The sequence below is a fragment of the Protopterus annectens genome, chromosome 5.part1 (assembly GCF_019279795.1).
Source record: "Protopterus annectens isolate FY-2018-M chromosome 5.part1, PAN1.0, whole genome shotgun sequence".
In the NCBI taxonomy this organism is placed as follows: Eukaryota; Metazoa; Chordata; order Ceratodontiformes; family Protopteridae; genus Protopterus; species Protopterus annectens.
The window spans coordinates 575,102,960-575,124,551 of record NC_056736.1 but is presented as its reverse complement, the minus strand read 5'-3'; the positions used below and the strand labels follow the sequence as shown (position 1 = coordinate 575,124,551).

The 21,592-nt window shown below is 40.2% G+C and overlaps 1 protein-coding gene across 2 annotated transcripts in view; it reads left to right on the top strand.

The window, feature by feature from the left end:
• Positions 1-21,592, top strand: part of ZMYM2 (zinc finger MYM-type containing 2) — a 2,217,537-nt gene that overhangs the window by 1,328,877 nt on the left and 867,068 nt on the right. For both annotated transcript variants that reach the window (XM_044073197.1, XM_044073196.1), the window contains exon 14: positions 3,838-4,094. In XM_044073197.1, coding sequence (XP_043929132.1) covers positions 3,838-4,094 — 257 coding nt within the window. The remainder of the gene's footprint in view (positions 1-3,837; positions 4,095-21,592) is intronic.

Genomic DNA, 21,592 nt, shown 5'->3' with positions numbered 1-21,592 from the left:
ACGGACAATTTCAAAATGGATAGGCCACTGCATACGGTTTTGTTACTCCTATCATGGAAAATCTGTCCCTACAGGCATCAGCTCCCACTCCACCAGGGCCACAGCTACCTCTACAGCCTTCCTCAGAGGAGTTCCTACCAAAGATATTTTGGAGGCAGCCACTTGGAGTTCTGTGCATACCTTCACAAAACACTACCACCTGCCTTTATATTCCAAAACTAGAGCAGGCTTTGCCACTGCTGTGTTGCAGGGCATTCTGGCTCATCCCAGTTCCACCTAGTGCCTACCACCCTGTGCGTAGCTTTGGGATTCTACCCATATGTGATTACTCAGCTGTATGCACGATGAACATAGTACAGTTTTGTACCTACCATAAATGTAGATGTTTGAGTGCTAATACAGCTGCAGTACAGGTTTCCCTCCCTCCTTCCCCTCTTGGTAAAGGCCTAGGGCCTAACCCCTCTTCATACAACCTGATGGGGTTATCCTTCTATGGTATATTTGCTTGCAACTACTGATTTTTGATTATATTGCATTTCATGTATATAAATATAATTTATGTATTGCCTTCCTTCTGGGGGCACCTGACATCTGGGGCAAGAAAGACTGAAGAAAATGGCGTTGGCTGTGTCTTATATACCCCTGCCTCACTGACGTCAGGAAAGAAAGCGACAACAACCGACGCCGGACCATGACTTTGGAATTCGGCCGACCGAGGGACCGCCTGACGGCAGAGAACCCATATGTGATTACTGCAGCTGTATTAGCACTCGAACATCTACATTTATGGTAGGTACAAAACTGTACTTTCTCTGCACTGCCCTTTGGCTTATCTACTGCGCCCAGGGTATTCACAAAGTGCCTAGCTCCAGCTATTGCCTTTTGCAGGCAAAGAAGTATTCAAATATGCCCATACCTGAATGATTGTCTGATTCAGGCAGAAAGCCAAGACATACTTTTGAATCATCTGGCATTTGTAAAAAGGGTTCTAACTTGTCTGGGGTACACCATAAACGAAAAGAAGTCACAACTGGTACCCTGTCAACAAGTTACATTCCTGGGCGCAACCTTGAATATAACTTCCCAGATGGCTTACCTCACGCCAGAAAAACAAATTCATTTGACATCCTACTTCAAACAAGTGGCCACAAAAACCCCTGCTATCTGCAAGACAAATACTGCAAGCCTTAGGGTTCATGGCCTCCTGCATTCTTCTAATTCCATATGTAAGACTGCATATCAGGAAACTACAGTGATATCTAAAAAGCCTATGGAGTCAACATTCTCACAGCCTAGAAACAATGATTCCCATCATACCTTGCCTACGCCTAGAGTTCCTTTGGTGGGCAGAGGCCTGCCACCAAAACAAGGGACTACCTTTCACACCACCCCCTGCCACCCAAACCCTAACAACAGATGCATCAGACTATGCATGGGGGGGCTCACCTGGCAGGGAAGTGCATTTAGGGCAGATGGAACCCAAGTCAAATGCACCTGCATATCAATCAAAAAGAAATGTTAGCTGTACGGAATGCTCCGACAGCCTTCAAGGACTATATTCTTCCAGGACAACTAATGGTAATGACTGACAGCAACACGTTATGTGATGCATAAACAAGCAGGGGGGTACACATTCTTACCCCCTCAGCAGACTAGCCTTGGGATTGTGGAACACAGCGTTGAGCTGCCAAGTGCACCTACAAGCTCAATTCCTGCCAGGAAAATTAAATACACTGGCAGATGGACTAAGCAGAAAACTCATGGGCCCACACAAGTGGAAACTGGAACCAAGGATTTTCAACATGTTGACAAGAGAATGGGGGAACTCAGATAAAGACCTGTTTGCCTCCCCTCAGAACTACTAATTGGACAAATATTGCACAAGGACTCCCCACAAACAAGCCTGGAAAGTGGATGCTGTGTCCTTCAGCTGGAAAAACCTATCAGTATATGCCTTTCCCTTGCTGCCTCTGCTCTCCAAAGTACTACTCAAAGTCAAACAGGACAAACCAAGGATGATTTTGATTGCTCCAGACTGGACGCGCCAACACTGGTACCTCCTCCTGCGCACTGTGTCATGGTTATCTCCATTGCACCTGCCTCAGACTCCTTCCCTGCTGTCAAAGCAGGAGAACCAGATTCTGCACCCATAGCTTCCAATACTGAACCTTGCAGCCTGGCTAATTTACTTAAACTCTCTCTTATCCCTCAGCAAACCTGCGATGGATGTCATTTTAAAGGCAAGGAGGCCTAGTACTAGAAAGTCTTATGCTGAAAAATGGAAAAGATTCTGTGCCTTGTACCAATCTCAAGGGATGAACACAGCAGTGCCCAATTTACCTCAGATTTTACAGTACTTAACTGAGATGCTTCACAAGGGCCTGTCTTTTTCCTCCATTAAAATCCACGCCTCAGCCATTTCAGCTCATTGTAACACAGAACCTCCCCTCTTCTCTCATCCACTGCTCAAGGAGTTTCTCAGTGGGTTCAAAAATTTGAGACCACCCAGGAGAGCTCCAACCCCAACCTGGGACCTTAACTTTGTATTGGAGAAACTCACTCTCCCTCCTTTCGAGCCAGCTGCTACTGCAGACTTGAAATTTTTCTTGGAAAACAGCTTTCCTTTTAGCAATCACTTCAGCTAGAAGGGTATCTGAATTGCAGGTCCTTATGGCAGTGGAGCCTTTTATCATCTTTCATGCAGACAGGGTGTCACTCAGAACCAAATCGTCCTTCATGCCCAAGGTGAATATCCAGTGTGGCCCTTAATCAGTCCATTCATTTGCCAACCTTCTTTCCCAATCCACAGAAGAAAGGGAAACGGATACTGCATTCCTTGGATGTGCACAAACAACTTAGATTCTACTTGGACAGGACTAAAACTCAAAGAAAATCTGAACAACTGCTGGTATCATTTGCTGCAGGGGCAGAGGGGAAGGCTATTTGAAAACAAACCATTTCTAAATGGATAAGCCATTGCATTCATTTCTGCTATAAGCACCATGGAAAACCTATTCCCCCCAGGGGATCAGACCTCACTCCACCAGGCCTGCATCTACTTCTACAGCCTTTCTCAGAGGCGTTTCTACCAGGGACATCCTAGAAGCCGCTATTTGGAGTTCAGTACATACTTTCACAAAGCATTATCATTTGCCTTTTTTCTCTAAATCCAGAGCTGGCTTTGCCACTGCAGTCTTACAGGTCCTTATAGCTGGCTCTAATGTTATCTAAAGTCTTCCTCCCAACCATAGCTTTGGGACTCTACCCAAATGTAATGACTGCAACAGTGAAACACGAAGAACAATAGTACAGTTGTGTACACTTACCATAAATGTAGATGTTCGAGTGTATTCACTGTTGCAGTCCTGTTTACCCTCCCTCCTGCCCCCTTACTTCTTTTGGCTATACCTCTACTTTCCTTTACTATGCTTAAAAGCCTTTTTGGTGTATTTGCTTTTTAGTTAGAGGTATACCTTTGCATTTTTGTTTAATTGCTTCCCATTGGGGGGCACCTGACATCTGGGGCAAGGCAAACTGATGTAATGGCGTTGGCTGCATATTTTATACCCCTGACGACTTGACGTCATGGAAGAAGAGACAGCAACCAACGCAGGACCCAAGACTTTGTTAATCAGGCCGACTGAGGGCAACCTGCAATCAGATTACCCAAATGTAATTACTGCAACAGTGAATACACTCGAACATCTACATTTATTTGTAAGTGTACACAGCTGTACTTTCCTATACTAATTATTTACTTTGATAGTTCTATAAATCCACTGCTTAGCTGGTTTGATGGCTTCCTAAGCATGTTAAGTATAGTCTTTTGTTTTTCAGAGGAAGGTGTGACGGTTTCAGAGGAGCCTGTAAAAACAGTTTTAGATGAAGCAATGAAGATGGTTTCAGAAGATGATGTGAAAACTAGTTCTGAGGAAACTGTAGAGATGGTTTCAGAAGAAGCTGTTAAAACTAGTTCAGATGAAACTGTGAAGAAGGAGTATGTTCCTGTGCCTGTTCCTGTACCTGTCTATGTTCCAGTGCCTGTTCACATGTACACGCAGAATACTCCAGTTTCTGTCTCTCTTCCTGTACCAGTAAGTAGTCTTTTTTTAATTTTCAGGTATGAAAATTAGGTCATGTTGATGATTGTCACTGTTGAAGTGACACCCCAACTGTATGTGCACAAATGGGGAAAAGGGGTTATGGATAGATTTAAGTAGTGATGTGATATGTAGTTGGCTTCTGGGTAGGGTTGTAGATAAGACTTCTAGAACTGTAGAAACGTTATTTAATATCTAGAATGTATACCTCCTCCTTGTTATAAGCTGAACAAGCTGAAACTCTTACAAAGACAGAGAAAACATGACAAATTGACATTCTGGAAGTAAAAAAAAAAACATTATCAAATCTGTAATGTACTAAAATCATGGCAAATGTACCAGAAATTTTTTGTTAGTAATTAAAATTCTTACACATTTCAGGTCTCAAAATGAGTAATTTCAAAATAGTTTTACATGATGATGTATGGCTATACTCGTTTCCAGTATTTAATTCACAGTGTCAAATGTATTAAGTAACAATAAACTCTGATGTATATAAAGTGTACATCTGGGAGAGCTGCTGCATTTTAAATTGTTCATGATCTGTTAAAGGGTTGTTTTTGCAGAATATTGGCTGTTAACCAAGTACTGGCACATTAATCACATTTATTGTTGCAGTTATGTGTGTCTATTTTCTGGCCAGAATTAAAAATCTGTATTCCCATTTTCTTCATCTGTCTAGGTTACCTCCCACAGCCAAGGAGCATCAACCAGAAACTGTAAAGGGGAGAATAACTGGTATAATATTCACTTATTTTGTGCCACTGTCAAGGGTGGTCACTCAGCAGAGGTGTTGCTGAGATTTTTAAATTTGTGCACCAGCTTTTAGAAAATAGCCCCCTCACTCAAAAATGTGGTGTTCCTACTCCTAACACTGCATATTCATGTGCAGTATTAATTTTCAGTGCTGTAAAACGAGCCATTCTATAGAAAGCTATTAAACAAAGTATAGCTCTGTAAACCGTTGTAAATATGCCATTAGTTTACATGTTAGTACCCTCACATCACAAAAAAAATTTATTTTAAATGGTGGTATACATTGTGTACATTATGAATAGCTACATCCTTTTTGCTCTGCTGTCCTCCAAGTGCGGCAGGTTTGATAGTACCAGGCCTAGAATTCCAACACCAAGTACCTTTGCTTCTTCCTTATGCATTTTACTGCGTGTCTGTCAGATTTTTATGGGTGTGTGTTTTATGAAATACACGTTTGTGCATATGTATAGAAGATTTAGGTCAACATATTGAGACAGTGTTCATCAGACGCCCAGAAATAAAACAAAACCATCAAAAGTACAGAAACTCTTTTCTCATTCTTGCATGGGGGAATGACTGGATTAAGGACCTAGTAACAAGTTTTAAGAGAGAGAAAGTAAATGAATAAGAACATTGAATATTATGAGGCTTTTTTCAGCAAATACATGTATGCTCAATAACAATTCTGCAACTGGTCTTCATGTTTCCGTGGAAACAAGAGAAACTGGCTGCCTAGTTCTCATGTCTCCATGGAGACCATTGAATATAGAAACAGGCTACAGATTTGCAGTGAGTGATTGGCTGGGGGGAAAAAGAAAAGCAAAACTGGCTAGGAGATGATGTTCTCTGAAAGCATTCAGGGTTTTTCCCAAGGTAGACAGTGTTCTCTGAAAATATTCAGGGGCTTTCCCAAGGTAGTTAATTTTCTTTGAAAACATTCAGGGGTTTTCCATCTGGGAGAGCTATAAAGATAAGACAAAACCAATCAGCAGTTAGAAGCACAGGCTGTACCATGTGTCTTAGCATGGACAACCCTTCTTTTAGGTTTACTCAAGTTTGAGTGTGTGGTTGTCAGTTTGGGACTTTTATTCCTATTAGGAGGGTAAAAATTCTAAGTGTACGTAGATTTGTGTGTTAGTACTAAGTTAATAGGTTTTGGGGTCTGTTTTTTGTTTTAGGGCTTTCAGTAAAACAAAAAGTTTTATAAGATGTAACATAGGCTCAAATGGATATGACAAGAAACAACTGTATAAAAGTTCAAACTGCCAAACAGTGTATGCATGCAACACAAAAATTGGAACTTGACATTTAATAAAAATGGTGTTCTATGTAAAATGTGGGAATAATAACTTTTTAATACAGTGATGCTTTCTTTAATGTCTTTAAATGTAAATGGTCTCACAGATAAATACAAGGAAAGGTTAGTTAATTATATTAAAAATGTAGAGTGCAAATAGCTATGTTACAGGAGAGACATTTGGAAAGAACTGAACATGTGAATTTGATAAAGGTTTTCAGGATAGTTATTCAGGGGAATACCTGGGGCAAAGGAAAAGAGGACTACTTGTGTTAATTGAAAGAGGAACTCCAATAGTGATAGAAAAAGATAAAGATAATGGCAAATTTGTAGTGCTAAGGGGCAACTGGTAAGGGAGGAAGATTACACTGGTATGTATTTAGATTCCACCTAAAACTGCTATAATGGAGCTTAAGAAAATTCTGGGAGAAATAATCAGGTTTCAGCAAGGAATATTACTTACAGGTATGGACTGGAATTTGATTTGCAGTAGTGAAGATGTGTCTGGGGGACCTAGAAGAGAAAATATAACAAAGGAGGATAGATTTTTGAAGAAATTTATGAAAATATTTGGCATGGAAGATGTGAATTCAGTAAAAGGAGTTTGGCGTGAATTTACATATTCCCCAAGATATAAAAACTGGGTAGACAGAATTTACATTTCACAGGAACATGTGCATTTAATTGAAGGTCTTTCAGATCGTGCACCAGTCAAAGCTAAAATAAAAGCACAGGGAAATGAAATAAAAATGAGACACTGGTGCTTTCCCACATGTCTGTTGAAAATACAGAAATTTAAGGAATGGATAAGGGGAGATTTATTCAGGGGCTATTAGAGAGAATAGAAATTTATTTTGAAAATGTACCTAGGGAGTGGGATCAAATTAAGGTGGAGTTTAAAATAGGATGGAAGTAAAAGAAGAGAGCTATGGTTAAGTAATACTTATTTAGAGGGACTGACAAATGTTAAATATTGCAGAATAGGGGGAATCTCAGAATAAAAAGAGGATCAGCTGCAGAATGCTAGGCAGAAAGTAAGGGATTACCTTGATAATATGGACAGGTTTGGAAGATTGCTGTTAAGCAACTGCTTTTTTGTTAGCAGAGCACAGAAACTTTTAGCACTACTCTGGCAACAAAAAGTAGAAAGGGCTGTCACCAAACCTAGGGAGCCTATAACAAGAAAGGTAATGAGATCCTGTAGAGGTATTATAAATATTTCAGAAGTTCTATGAGAGTCTCTATAAAGCAGAGAAATGTGAAAATTGAGAAAAGGTACAAAAGGAAATGTTTATGAAAGAATTAAATATGCCAGTGTTAGAGGTAGATGACGCTCAATTACTAGCGGTTAGGATAGGAGGAGATGAGATAAAAATGGCTATATATAACCAACCTACAGGAAAGTCCCCAGGAATAGATGGCATTCCTGTGGAAGTTTGGAAGCTAGGAGGAAAAAACTGATGAAGATCTGTAAGGTTTTAAAACAAAACTTCAGAGAAATAGCGTGTGTCAATTTATTATCCGCTTTCGTCGAAAGACTTCATCAGAATGACGTAAAAAACATAAGTCACAGATTTAAATACTTAAAAACAGGTCACATGTACAATTAATCAATTAAAAAATATATATATGTATATGTAAATTAAAACTACTGCCTTAAAGAAACAAATTTAATTTTCAAGCAATGTGAAGGCAAACTGTGTTGTCATCCTTACTCATCTTTAGTTTACGATACTTTAGAAAACATTTAACATTAACTGCTTCATTAAGACCAGGAAGACAGTCAGATTTTAATTTAATTTGCCAATAAGTCTCTCTTTGTAACACATAGTTCTTATAGTCCCCATCCCTCATGTCTTTGTGACAGACCTCTAGAACAGAAAACAAAAATTTGTTAAAGGACTGGCAAACAATAGAGTGTTTAAATATGGCATTGTTTTCATCTCTAGTTTTTATACAATACAAATGTTCCCTAATGCGTGTTTTTAACTGTCTGGTGGTCATTCCAATGTAAAATGCAGTGCATGAGGAGCATAAAGCAATGTAAATGACACCTGAAGTACAACAATTGACATAACCAGGAACTGACAAAATCCTTTCAGATGAAACAACTGAAATGTAGGGCCCTAAAGAAATAAACCTGCACATGTTGCACTGATGGCAACAGTGCATACCCCTCTTATCAGATGAAACACTACAAGGGCCACTACTGTGATTTTCCAAAATCCTTTTCAGGTTAAAATTGTTTCTCTGAACAAATAAAGGCTTGTCCCCTAAAATGTCATGAATGTCAGAGTTCCCTTTTATGACTCTCCAATTTCTGGCCATAATACGTTGGATACGTTGGCAATCAGAGTTCATTTCTAGGGAACAAATCAAATTAACATTTAATTGTTTACTACTGACCTTATTGACATGGGGATTGATGTTATCTGACTTCAAGTTCAACAAAGGTGGATACTGGACCACCCGTTTGCTATAAATGTCAGCTCCTGTTTGAGTTAATGCAAGTTTTTCATAACCCCTATTTAAAAATAAGGAAATAATGAAATCAAATTCATAAAGCAAATCAATGTCTTTCAAAGTCATACGGCTGGCCCTAATGAACTGCCCTCTAGGAATGTTGGCAATTACATGTTTAGGATGTCCACTCCTATGGTGCAAATACCCATTGTTAAAGGTCTTTTTCCTGTAAATGCAACTATGTAATCTCCTTTCATTAAAATCCCATTTTAGGGAAACATCCAAAAAGTTAACATTTAACCCACTGCTACCGATAACAAACTTCAAATAATTTGAAAAAGAGTTAATGTCAGAAATAAAAGTCTCAACCATTAATGTATCACCTTCAGTAATAAAAAACAAGTCGTCAATGAAACGACAATAAAAGGAAATGTTGTATTTACTTGTCAACAAAGGAAAAAATTGACGCTCCCACCATGACATAACTAAATTAGCATAGGCAGGCTGCTCACGTTTAGAGTTGAAATCATCACTGTAAAGTACGTTGAACAATCCACCGGAACCGCCCAAGGAACTGAAGGGATTCTCCGCACGGTCAAAGAACTGTTGAAAAGTCGCCCGACCAATCATGCGCTGTTCACTGGAAGCCAAAAAATTCACTTGTCGTGGTGGATTGTCTAAATTGATAATGGTGTCCATTTCATGAAAGGAACCAGCTGGGCTAGAAGCTTTGATAGTAGATTCCGTTTCGTTGGCCTTGGTGACCAGAAATTTGAGAGAGTTTTTAATTTCAGTTAAAGTGGTGATCAACAAAACGTTCAAATTCCCAATTTCAGAAGAAGGTGTTGGGTGAACGCTGAGGTTCAGTAAAGGGTCGTCAGCTGCCTCGGCCATGGTGAAAAACACAGGAACAACTTCAGAAAGGAAAACCAAACAAAGACAAGTAAAATCCAAAAACCAGGGTTGAGGCAACAAAACAAAACTTCAGAGAAATAGCGTATGTCAATTTATTATCCGCTTTCGTCGAAAGACTTAGAACTTTTATCTGACAACTTCAGTATCATTAATTTGACTGAACATGTTTTTTCTAATGATGAGATTAATGTTCTTAAACTTGGTCTTAATTTTGTTCCACATTCTAGAGCTAACTATGTTAGGACAGTTATTGACATTAAGCAATACACTAGAAAGTTGAACTTGCATTATTTATTGCACAATGTATCTGTTTCTAACAGAGTTTTTATCAAACCTTCGGTTTACTGTCCTAGGTTACAGCATACCATCAAGGTTTTTGAAGAGACCTGTATTCAAGATGTTGACTTCATGTTAAACAATAGACCTAATTATTACAACAATTTATCTACTGTTGAAAGGAAGGCTCTTAAGAATTTACAATCTATGGCCAATAATTTCAGGTTTATGAAAAGTGATAAGGGCAGCAACATAGTCATTATGGAAAGGGACCTTTATGTTAAAGGAATCATGGACATACTTAACAATAGGGACGAGTATGAAATTGTTTCCCTTTTCGACATTCGTCGTTGTCAACGTTTAATCCACTCGCACTTGTATGAAGCCCTTATGAGTGGTGAAATTAGTCACGACCTGTATGATTTTTGTGTCATTGAAGAGCCCAGAATAGGGGTTAATTTTGGGATACCCAAAACTCACAAGTCAATTAGTAACCCGCCATTTAGACCCATTGTGTCTTCCCCTCATTCTATCACTGAGGGGTTGGCCCTGTTCATTGACGCTCTTTTGGGACCCATTGTAGCCAATGAACCTTCATATATCCGTGACTCTTGGCTTTTCCTTAGTAAAATCAATACCTTTGCCCTAACACAAGGTTTCGACCCCTACAAACATATCATGTTTACTATTGATGTAGTTTCATTGTATACTTGTATTCTGCACTACGAGGTGGTCGAAGCTGTTCAAAGTTTTTTAACTCTTCATCACTCAGTTTTTACTAACAATGCGATTTCTCTTATTTGTAGGTTCCTAGAGATCATTTTGGACAACAACTTTTTTCTTTTTGAACAAGTCTATTACAGACAAAAAAGAGGGGTCGCCATGGGGTCTTCAGCAGCCCCTGCCTATGCTAATTTAGTTATGTCATGGTGGGAGCGTCAATTTTTTCCTTTGTTGACAAGTAAATACAACATTTCTTTTTATTGTCGTTTCGTTGACGACTTGTTTTTTATTATTGAAGGTGATACATTAATGGTTGAGACTTTTATTTCTGACATTAACTCTTTTTCAAATTATTTGAAGTTTGTTATCGGTAGTAGCGGGTTAAATGTCAACTTTTTGGATGTTTCCCTAAAATGGGATTTTAATGAAATGAGATTACATAGTTGCATTTATAGGAAAAAGACCTTTAACAATGGGTATTTGCACCATAGGAGTGGACAATCCTAAACATGCAATTGCCAACATTCCTAGGGGGCAGTTCATTAAGGCCAGCCGTATGACTTTGAAAGACATTGATTTGCTTTATGAATTTGATTTCATTATTTCCTTATTTTTAAATAGGGGTTATGAAAAACTTGCATTAACTCAAACAGGAGCTGACATTTATAGCAAACGGGTGGTCCAGTATCCACCTTTGTTGAACTTGAAGTCGGATAACATCAATCCCCATGTCAATAAGGTCAGTAGTAAACAATTAAATGTGAATTTGATTTGTTCCCTAGAAATGAACTCTGATTGCCAACGTATCCAACGTATTATGGCCAGAAATTGGAGAGTCATAAAAGAGAACTCTGACATTCACGACATTTTAGGGGACAAGCCTTTATTTGTTCAGAGAAACAATTTTAACCTGAAAAGGATTTTGGAAAATCACAGTAGTGGCCCTTGTAGTGTTTCATCTGATAAGAGGGGTATGCACTGTTGCCATCAGTGCAACATGTGCAGGTTTATTTCTTTAGGGCCCTGCATTTCAGTTGTTTCATCTGAAAGGATTTTGTCAGTTCCTGGTTATGTCAATTGTTGTACTTCAGGTGTCATTTGCATTGCTTTATGCTCCTCATGCACTGCATTTTAAATTGGAATGACCACCAGACAGTTAAAAACACGCATTAGGGAACATTTGTATTATATAAAAACTAGAGATGAAAACAATGCCCTATTTAAACACTCTATTGTTTGCCAGTCCTTTAACATATTTTTGTTTTCTGTTCTAGAGGTCCCTCACAAAGACATGAGGGATGGGGACTATAAGAACTATTTGTTACAAAGAGAGACTTATTGGCAAATTAAATTAAAATCTGGCTGTCTTCCTGGTCTTAATGAAGCAGTTAATGTTAAATGTTTTCTAAAGTATCGTAAACTAAAGATGAGTAAGGATGACAACACAGTTTGCCTTCACATTGTTTGAAAATTAAATTTGTTTCTTTAAGACAGTAGTTTTCATTTACATATACATATATATATTTTTTTTAATTGATTAATTGTACATGTGACCTGTTTTTAAGTATTTAAACCTGTGACTTATGTTTTTTACTTCATTCTGATGAAGTCTTTCGACGAAAGCGGATAATAAATTGACGTACGCTATTTCTCTGAAGTTTTGTTTTGTTGCCTCAACCCTGGTTTTGTGGATTTTACTTGTCTTTGTTTGGTTTTCCTTTTTGAATCTGTAAGGTTTTGTTTAACAGTATCTTAAGAGGAAGAGAATACCACCATCCTGGAATAAAAGCAGTGGTAGCTGTAATACCTAAAGAGGGTAAAGATCCATCTGATCCAGCTTCATACAGGCCCATTTCAATACTAAACCATGATTATATAGTGTGCGTGTATATAATGGTTAAAAGATTATAAAAAGTAATACCAAAATTGATAGATATGGATCAGTGTGGTTTTGCGGAGGGGTGGCAAACATTTGACAATATTAACAGAACATTGATGATCCAGAAGGAAGCAGAATGTAAGAAAATACCATTATTGTTGGTCAGTATTGATGCAGTATGAAAGCATTTGATAGAGTAAGCTGGGACTTTGAGCAGAGCAGTGGAAGCATTTGCATTTTCTGAAAAAAATTATAAGGTTGATTAGGAGGATATATGAGGGATCGGAGGCAAACATTGAAGTGGAAGGGGTCTTCTGATAATTTTTGCTTGAGCAGAGGAACCAGACAGGTGTGTCCACTTCCCCTTTATTTATTTGCATTATGTTTAGAACCATTGGCAATGAAAATAAGGGACTCAGAAATTCAAGGATGTAATTGGTATGGTAGTCAAGAAAAGCTGGCTTTATTTGCAGATATTATAAACCTGACAAAACTAGAAAAATACATTACAAAGTTGTGGAACATTTTGAGACAATTTCAGATCTTTTCAGGATAAAACAAAGTCAAAAGCAGTAAATGATGTGCCCAAACAAGAACTGGTTCAGAGATACCCATATTTATGGGGACATGATAAAATGAAGCATTTAGGAGTATGGATTAAAATGATTCTAGTATGGCAATTAAGGATATGTTGGAAGAGATTAAATAAAAGGTAATACAAACACGGAGAAAATGGAAGCTTTGTTATATGGATGTGGATAGTAAGATACAAGCAGTTAAAATGTTTTTAATCCCTTTAGTCTTATACACAGGTTGGGCATATTTTTATCAACCAGAGGAGAAGTTGTGGGTAGCAATTAATAAAGAGCTTGAAAGACTTTGTATCTGGGAGGGGAAGATGGCAAGAGTCAATTGGGATAAGATGATTCTTCCAGTAGAACAGGGCAGATTGGGATTATCCAATTTGAAGGGATATTTCAGACCTGCACAGTTAAGACTCTATACGTAGCACAAGGAGAAAACTATAGTTCAAAGTGGAAAGGGGTGATGAACCGGGGGGGGGGGCTCAAGAAACAGGGAGAGGCTGATATTTTGGATGCAGGCCTGTAAGGAGAAGAGCAGTAATCATACAAAATATTGTATCCATAAAGGTAGCAGTAGGTATTCGAAGAACTAAGCCAACACAGGAACGGAGAAAGGAGATTCTGCCAATATGGATTACTGCAGTTAGGGATACAGACAATAGGAAAGAGGGGGCTAAAATTTATTGGAGAAAACTGGCAAAGGAGCCCCAAGGTATTGGGAGCAAATGACTAGAGAGGGAAACATGACAGAATGGGAAGATGCCAAGAATTTATTGGGACTGCAGGTTAGAGATTGCCTTCCTTATCAGGGATTGATGTCAGAGTATAGGCAAAGAGAAAGAAAGGGGGGTTCTAAATGAAAGACCAGCACTGGTAGAGTTTTAATAGAATCTAGAACAGAACCTGCTAATAAAAAAAATAAATAATTGGTAGAACATATAAAACATTGTGTGATAACTGTAGGAATTAGGAGGAGGTCAGAAAGGATTAGGAAGACAGATGACCACAGAATAAAAACTAGTTCCAAAAGACGACTCGGCCAGTAGATCTAAAAACAAAGAAATGTATTTTTGCAGTAACAAACTTGACTTCTCTCTAGCGCCTCGGCAAATGCCTTTAACAGAGTACAACCATACCAGTTTTTCACTTCATTTATATATTAAAACAAGGTCAATAAAACGATTAAGAACAACTCATTACAAGAGCCGTTTCCAATTAGGCTCTCTGTTTAACCTATTAGGATGCAAGGTGTCAAGTTTTAAAATAAAAAGTGCTTCTTTCCATTGTAATTTACTTTTTAAACACATGCCTCTTTCACAGTGCACTTTTTCCAAAATAGTACCCTCTAATTTACTCCCATTACTTTTGTGATACATTTTAAAATGTAATCCTAATGAGCTTTCCACATTTTCATTTCTAATATTTCTTAAATGTGCTAAAAATTTAACATGAAAACTCAGTTTAGATTCCCCTATATAAAATAGATTACATTCACATCTAAGTACATAAATAATTCCTTCAAACAGCCAAAACTGCCAATCAAACTTTTGTCCATTTATTTCATCAAAGGAACGCACTGTATGACTGCATATACTACAATGTCCACAAGCTCTAAAACCTAAATTTGATAATGTTTATTCAACCTTATTGCAGGAAATCTAAACTGAGCATGCACCAACATATCTTTAATTCTTTCCCCCCATTTATATGACACCATAGGTCTTTGAGGTAATAGAAAGAAAGGGGGGGTTCTAAATGAAAGACCAGCACTGGTAGAGTTTTAATAGAATCTAGAACAGAACCTGCTAATAAAAAAAGAAATAATTGGTAGAGCATATAAAATATTGTGTGATAACTGTAAGAATCAGAGGTGGTCAGAAAGGATTAGGAAGAAACAATCTCCGTGGTATCCCCGAAGTCTCAAAACAACCCACTAAAGTGTAGTGGGTCCAAAAACAAAACAGTGTAAGAAACTTCTCTGTGTGGAAGATTTTCAGTCCGTATATTTATAGTTAATCACTGTATATTAATCAGATCAGACAATAGTAGTAGAAGTAGTGAACGTAAACTCGTCTTAAGTCAAAACAAAACAAAAAGTAATAGAAAACAAAATTGGACAGCATTACTAAGTATTCAAAAGTAATCCAAGCAAGGCAGGCAGTCTGTTTCCAGTCGAAAATCCTTTAAGTACACAGACAAGCGATCCAAGTAAAACAAAAATAGAGTAATAATTTCCTCACAAGCTTTCTAAATGTATATATATATATATATATCTATATATATATATATATATATATATATATATATATCTATATATATATATATATATATATATATATATATCTATATATATGTATATATATGTGTATATGTATATATATATATATATATATATATATATATATATAGATATATATATATATACTTTTTAAAAGGCATGGGAATGGTTTATTGTGCTTTAAAACAGTGTTATTGGTACACGTTAAATTCACATCCCTTCCCCCATCACTGTGACATTTGAGCTGGTCCTGCCCTACCTAGTAGCTGTCATAATAATATACAACCCTTATGTACTTTAAATAAAATTTATAATGATGTGGTACCTCTTATTTAATCAAATTATTAAGTAGATTAAGTCTGATTTTATCCAAGACAATATACTACATGGCTGGAAATATATCAACCTTAGTTCATTTGGCAATCAAAAAATATATATAAATATATACATATACATTCTGCATGTAAAAATCAATTTCTATTTTCATAACCTATTGTTAAAGATCGCTTTCGTCCTTCTAGACTTCTTCAGGTCTGTGTTCAAGAACCCTAAAAACCTGTATAATTGTATAATTAAGTTAGTATTGTTATTACACATCATTTTTAATAAAGTGGAAAAAAGAACCAGAAAAAAATAAAAATAAGAAAAATGTATGTATGATGATGGAAACAAAATATACACGTAAATTTCAACTGATTTAAAATGGTATTTAAAACCAATTTGTAGAATAAAATAAAATACAATTAGTCATGTAAACAATGTGGCAATTTTCTAAGTTCCAGTGCACTTTTAATTGAACAGTAGTAGTTTCAAGTAGAATCACCGTCCCATTCGGCAGTCCCCCCGGTTCTGCCTGCTTGGATCCCTTCATCTCAGCTTCTAAGGCCCCAGACTCCTACCCTCAAGCCCCCATGTGTCCTGACTGCTTTTATAAAGTACCAGAGGACCAGAAATTCCTGGTTAAGCCACCCTTGGCGGACCCAGCTGTGATTGCCACCACTGCAGATTAAGCAATCTAGACTGCTGCCTTCTGCCTCCCTCTTACCGACAGATAAAGATAGCAAGTATATGGCTAGGATGGGAAAGAAGGTATATACTTTTTCCACTTTGGCCTTCAGGGCCATAAATTATTAAACCCATATGACTAAGTATGCACTAGATTTGGTTTCTCAAGCCTCCTCCATGTTGGCATCTCTGCCTGACAAGCCCCATTAAGACTGACATTACATCCAAGCTCTCCTTGCACATGCAGGTAAGATGCTGCAGAAGCATCTGCCTTTGTTTTCAGGAGGTACTCTTGGCTAAGACTTCAGAACCTCCCAGAGAATTTCAAGTCCAGGATCCTGGATGCACCACTGGACCACAATGTCCTTTTTGGTAAACAGTCTACAGTCCTTTTCAAAAATCTGCAGGAAAAAAGTAAAGAACTACAGGACATAAAGCATCTTTTGGTTTCACCCATTCCAAAGTATTATAGGAACTACCCTGTTAAAGCTACTTTTGTGAGGCATAATCCTCAGTCTGCTACCTCCTCTTTCAGATCTAGAAGAGGGGCCAGAAGACCCACCACCTTCAGATCTTCTGCTCCACCTCATCACCCCAGACAATCCTTTCAGGGGAGAGGAAGCCCCAGTAATGCGTGACTGCCTTGCCCACCTTCCCCTCTCGGCCCGCCTTTCCCACGGTCTTCCCCTTTGGCAGTCCAACACCACAGACCAATGGGCCTTATCCACTATCCAAAAAAGGGTACTTCCTATCCTGGAAGGTAAGCCCTCCCCCAAAAAAAAGGCATTCTATTCCCTCACAAAAACCAGGCCCACTTCATGCCACAAATTCTAGCAGACCTTCTAATGCTAGGCACCATAGAACCTGTTCCCTCAGGACAAGAGGGAAAGGGGTTCTACTCCCATCTCTTCTTGGTCCCCAAAAAAGATGGGCCCTGGAGTCTCATCTTGGACCTGTCCTACCTAAATCTTCACCTTCAGGTACCCTCCTTCAAAATGCTCTCACCCCACTCTGCTGCCCCTTATTCCAGCCAAAGCTTTCATGGCCACCCTAGATCTAAAAGAGGCCTACTTGCATATACCCATCAGGACCTCTCACAGACCATTCCTACATTTCTCTGGCCCTTCCTCTCACTTCCAATTTACTGCCTTGCCCTTTGATATATCCACGGCCCCCAGAGTCTTTACAAAGTGCCTAGCCCCAGCAATTGCCTTTTGCAGAACCCAGGGAATCCAGATTTACCCCCATCTGGAAGACATCCTGATTCTGGCGGAGACCAGAGATACTCTCTCAAGGCATCTACACTTCACCATGTCCCTTCTGCAGAATCTAGGTTTTACCATCAACCTGCCAAAATCTTCCCTGGTCCCAGGCCAGGAAAAGATCTTCCTAGGCTGCAGAATCAGAACAGACAATATGAAGGTCTTTCTCCCACAGGGCAGGGTTCTTTCTCTGACCTCCCACTTTCAGGAAACCCTAGTGTCCCAGAAGGTGACGGCAAGGCAATTCTTCAGTCTCCTGGGCTTAATGGCAACTACCATCCCCATGCTACCACTGGCAAGAATGCACATGTGCAAGCTTCGGTGGTATCTCAAAAACATATCACCCCAACATCTTCATCCCTTAGAGCAGGTCATTCCCCTCCTTCCCTGTCTAAAGGCAGAAGTCAGCTAGTGGATCCAGAAAGTCCAACTAAACCATGGAATCCCTCTACAGCCACCCACCCCAAACCAAACAAGGCATACAGATGCCTCAGATTCAGGTTGGGAAGCAACCCTGGCTTCCTGCAGAATTCAAAAAAAGTGGCATCCCTCTCTACAGGCCAAGCACATCAGTATCAGGGAAATGACAGCAGTCTTCTTACCGCTGAAAACCTTTCTTCCCCTTCTGGTTCCAGGCGTGCTCCTGATAGTGACCAACACCATCACAGTTATGTGATACCTCAACAAACAGGGAGGAACAAAAGCCTTTCCGCTGTGCAGACTAACCTTGCTGCTATGGGACCTAGCCTCTCACCACAATTTAGTCCTGCAGGCAGCGGCCTACATCCCCTCACAGGACAACCACCAAGCAGATCTCTTGAGCAGGACCTCCTCGCCTCAGCACGAATGGATGCTGAACAGAGAGGTCTTCCTGGACATAGTCCACCAGTGGGGTGCTCCACAAATAGACCTGTTTGCCTCCCCCCCCCCCCCAGAACAGGCAACTGCAGACCTCCTGCTCAAAAGCCTACTCCCCTCTAGCATGGAGAGTGGACACTTTCAGCATCTCTTGGGAGGGGAATTTTTTTATGCCCCCCCCCCCATTCCAACTGATTCAGAAATTCCTCCTGAAAATACAGACGGACAAACCAAAAATCTTGTTAGTGACTCCCTACTGGCCAAGGCAGCACTGGTCCCCCCCCTACTTCACAAGCTAGCCAAGGGCAATCACTTCAAGTTACCCTACAAGGTGGTCCTACTGACAAAAGACAAAGGAACTCTCCTACACCCACACTTGCAGATGTTGTCTCTGTCACTGTGGGTGATAAACTTGTAATCCCTTTCAGACACCACTACTCAGAGGACATGCTTTCTGTACTAAGGGAGGCAAGGAAACCTACCACCAGAAATTCTTACCTGGCTAAGTGGGGAAAGATGTGCTAAATGGTATTTGCACAAGGGAAGGGACCCTTGCTCTGCTGAGTTCCTCCTGGTTATGTCCTACATGTGTCAGTTGATTAATGGTGGACTCTCTTATTCTTCAAAGTACACGTTTCTGCTATATCAGCCTGCCTGCCCACCCCCTCGACCCCCCCCCCTTTTAGCCAGGCTCAACGTAAAGCTCTTCCTTAAAGTGGTCTTACACATGAGACCACCAAAGAAACCTATCCCTCCGCCCTGGGACCTGAACTACATCTTAAGGAAACTAACCCAGCACTCTCTTGAACCAGCTGGGGCCTCCTCCCTACAGATGTGTACATGGAAGACAGTCCTGCTGCTGGCCATCACCTCAGCCAGAAGGGTGTCAGAGTTGCAGGCCTTAATGGTCTGCCCCCCTCAATCAGTCTTCCACAAAGACAGGGTAACCCAGCGAATCAATCCCTCTTATACCCAAAGTGGTCCATGAACAATCTACCCAGTTACCCACCCTCTTTCCCTTCCCCTCTAATGAAGGGGAGAAACTTCTGCACTCCTTGGACATGCACAGGCAGTTAAGATTCTACCTGGACAAAACTAAAACCATTAGGAAAATTGACCAACTCTTTGTCTCCTTTCACCCTAGAGCCCTGGGCAAAGCAGTCTCCAAGCAAACCATCGCATACTGGATTAGGAAAACTATTTGCCTTTGTTACTCCTTCCATGGAAAGGTCCCTCCAGTGGGAGTAAAGGCCCCTTCCAGCAGGGCGGTGGGCACATCAAAGGCCTTCATGAAAGGTCTAGACACAGCATCCATTTTGGAAGCAGCCACATGGGCCACTATCCACACTTTCACCAAATATTACAAGCTGGACCAAATTTCTAGAGCTAGAGCAGGATTTATCTGGGCAGTCCTCCAGGGTCTTGTTGAATCCTCTTCAAATACCACCAGTCTCTCATCCGTATAAGTTACGGTACACTCCCACTACTAGAGTACTGCAACGTAGGAATAGAAGGACATAGAATAGTTGTGTAAAATCTTGCCATAACCATAGATGGCCTTCTCTTCCATGTTGCAGTATTCCTTCCCACCCACCAGTCCCCTCAGCTCCTTTCTCTTACCTGTCCTATCCACTGTACAGTAGGTCACCAGGTCGCGCACCTAAAAACCACTGGCATTACTCCTGCGAGGCCCTTTTTCTCTGCCTGCTGGCTGTCAAGTTCTGAGGATTGTGCATGCAGACATCACATTTAAGGCCCCTGGTTTATGGCATATGTGTGACGTCCCATGCACACTGCAACAGCCAAGCTGAAGCTTTTGTATAGGAGTCGACGTATGAGTCACCTGAGGGCAGAAAATCCCATTACTAGAATACTGCAACATGGAAGAGAAAGACATTTATGGTTATGGTAAGATTTTGCACAATTATTCTGTCTGATTCACTCCAGCTCTCAAGTGGCCCAAGCATTCACTGCATTGCGGATTTGATGCTTTGGAAGCCTCTAGCAGGGCTGCAGTTTCTATATCAATCATTAGAAGGCATGCATGGTTGAGAGAGCAACCTTTGCCTGACAAGGTTAAATCAAAACTTCTGGGTGCCCCCTTGGAAAGGTAACAATTGTTCAGCCCTAAGGCAGAGGACGTGATTAAGAAAATGGAAGACAAGGCCAAGTCAATGCAGATGGTCAGACTTCTTGCAGGTACCCCCCCAGATTCAGCAGGCACTTTCCTACCAAGCCCTGTTGCTTTCCTGCCCAAGCAAAAGCTGTGCAAAGGAGAGGGTGCAGAGATAGGCCCTCCAGGCAACAGCAGCAAAGCCAACAGAGGCCTAGACAGTGGACCTCTACTACGCTTAGACAAGGGAGTTCTAAGTCCACTTACTACCCTTAGGACTTGCAATGACTCCCCTCTGCCCCCCCCCAACAGGCTAGGAGGAAGGTTTTCCCTATTCTTAAGCATGTGACAAACCATCACAACAGATCAGTGGGTCCTAAACATCATTCCCAAGGGTACAGATTCACTTTCATAGAGAACCCCAGATTTTCAGGGTTTCCAGACATACCAGCAAATCAGAAGACAGAGGCCATCCGCCAGATTCAAAAACTCTGTGCTCAGGGAGCAGTGGAGCCAGTACCAGAGGAACAAGTGGGAAAATGTTTTTACTCAAGGTTGTTCCTAGTACCCAGAAAAGAGGGCACCTGGTGCCCTATTCTAGATCTATTCACATTACATCTGTCCCTCCTAGTGCCAAAATTCAAAATGCTAACCCTTCAAAAATTCTTGCCAATGTTGGCACCAAATGCTTGGCTAGTGACCCTAGATCTGAAAGATGCCTACCTCCATGTCCACATAAGGGAGTCCTGCAGGAGTTTCCTATGCTTCAGAGCAGGCTCAGTACACTTGCAGTTCTCTGTTGTGGTGGCCTTTGACTTATCTACTGCTCCAAGAGTCTTCACCAAGTGCCTTTGCAGACAGCAAAACGTAAGATTTACCCCTATCTGGATGACTGTCTCATCCAGGCGGACACCAAGGAGAAGCTCTTGCAGGATCTTAGCTTTGTCCAAGCCCTCCTAACCTCTCTGGGGAATTTACCATCAACAGGGAAAACATCCCAATTCTAGCCCACAAGACAGAGAACCTTCTTAGAAGCTCTCCTGGACACATCTACCCAAAGAGCCTTCCTCTCTCCAGCGAAGC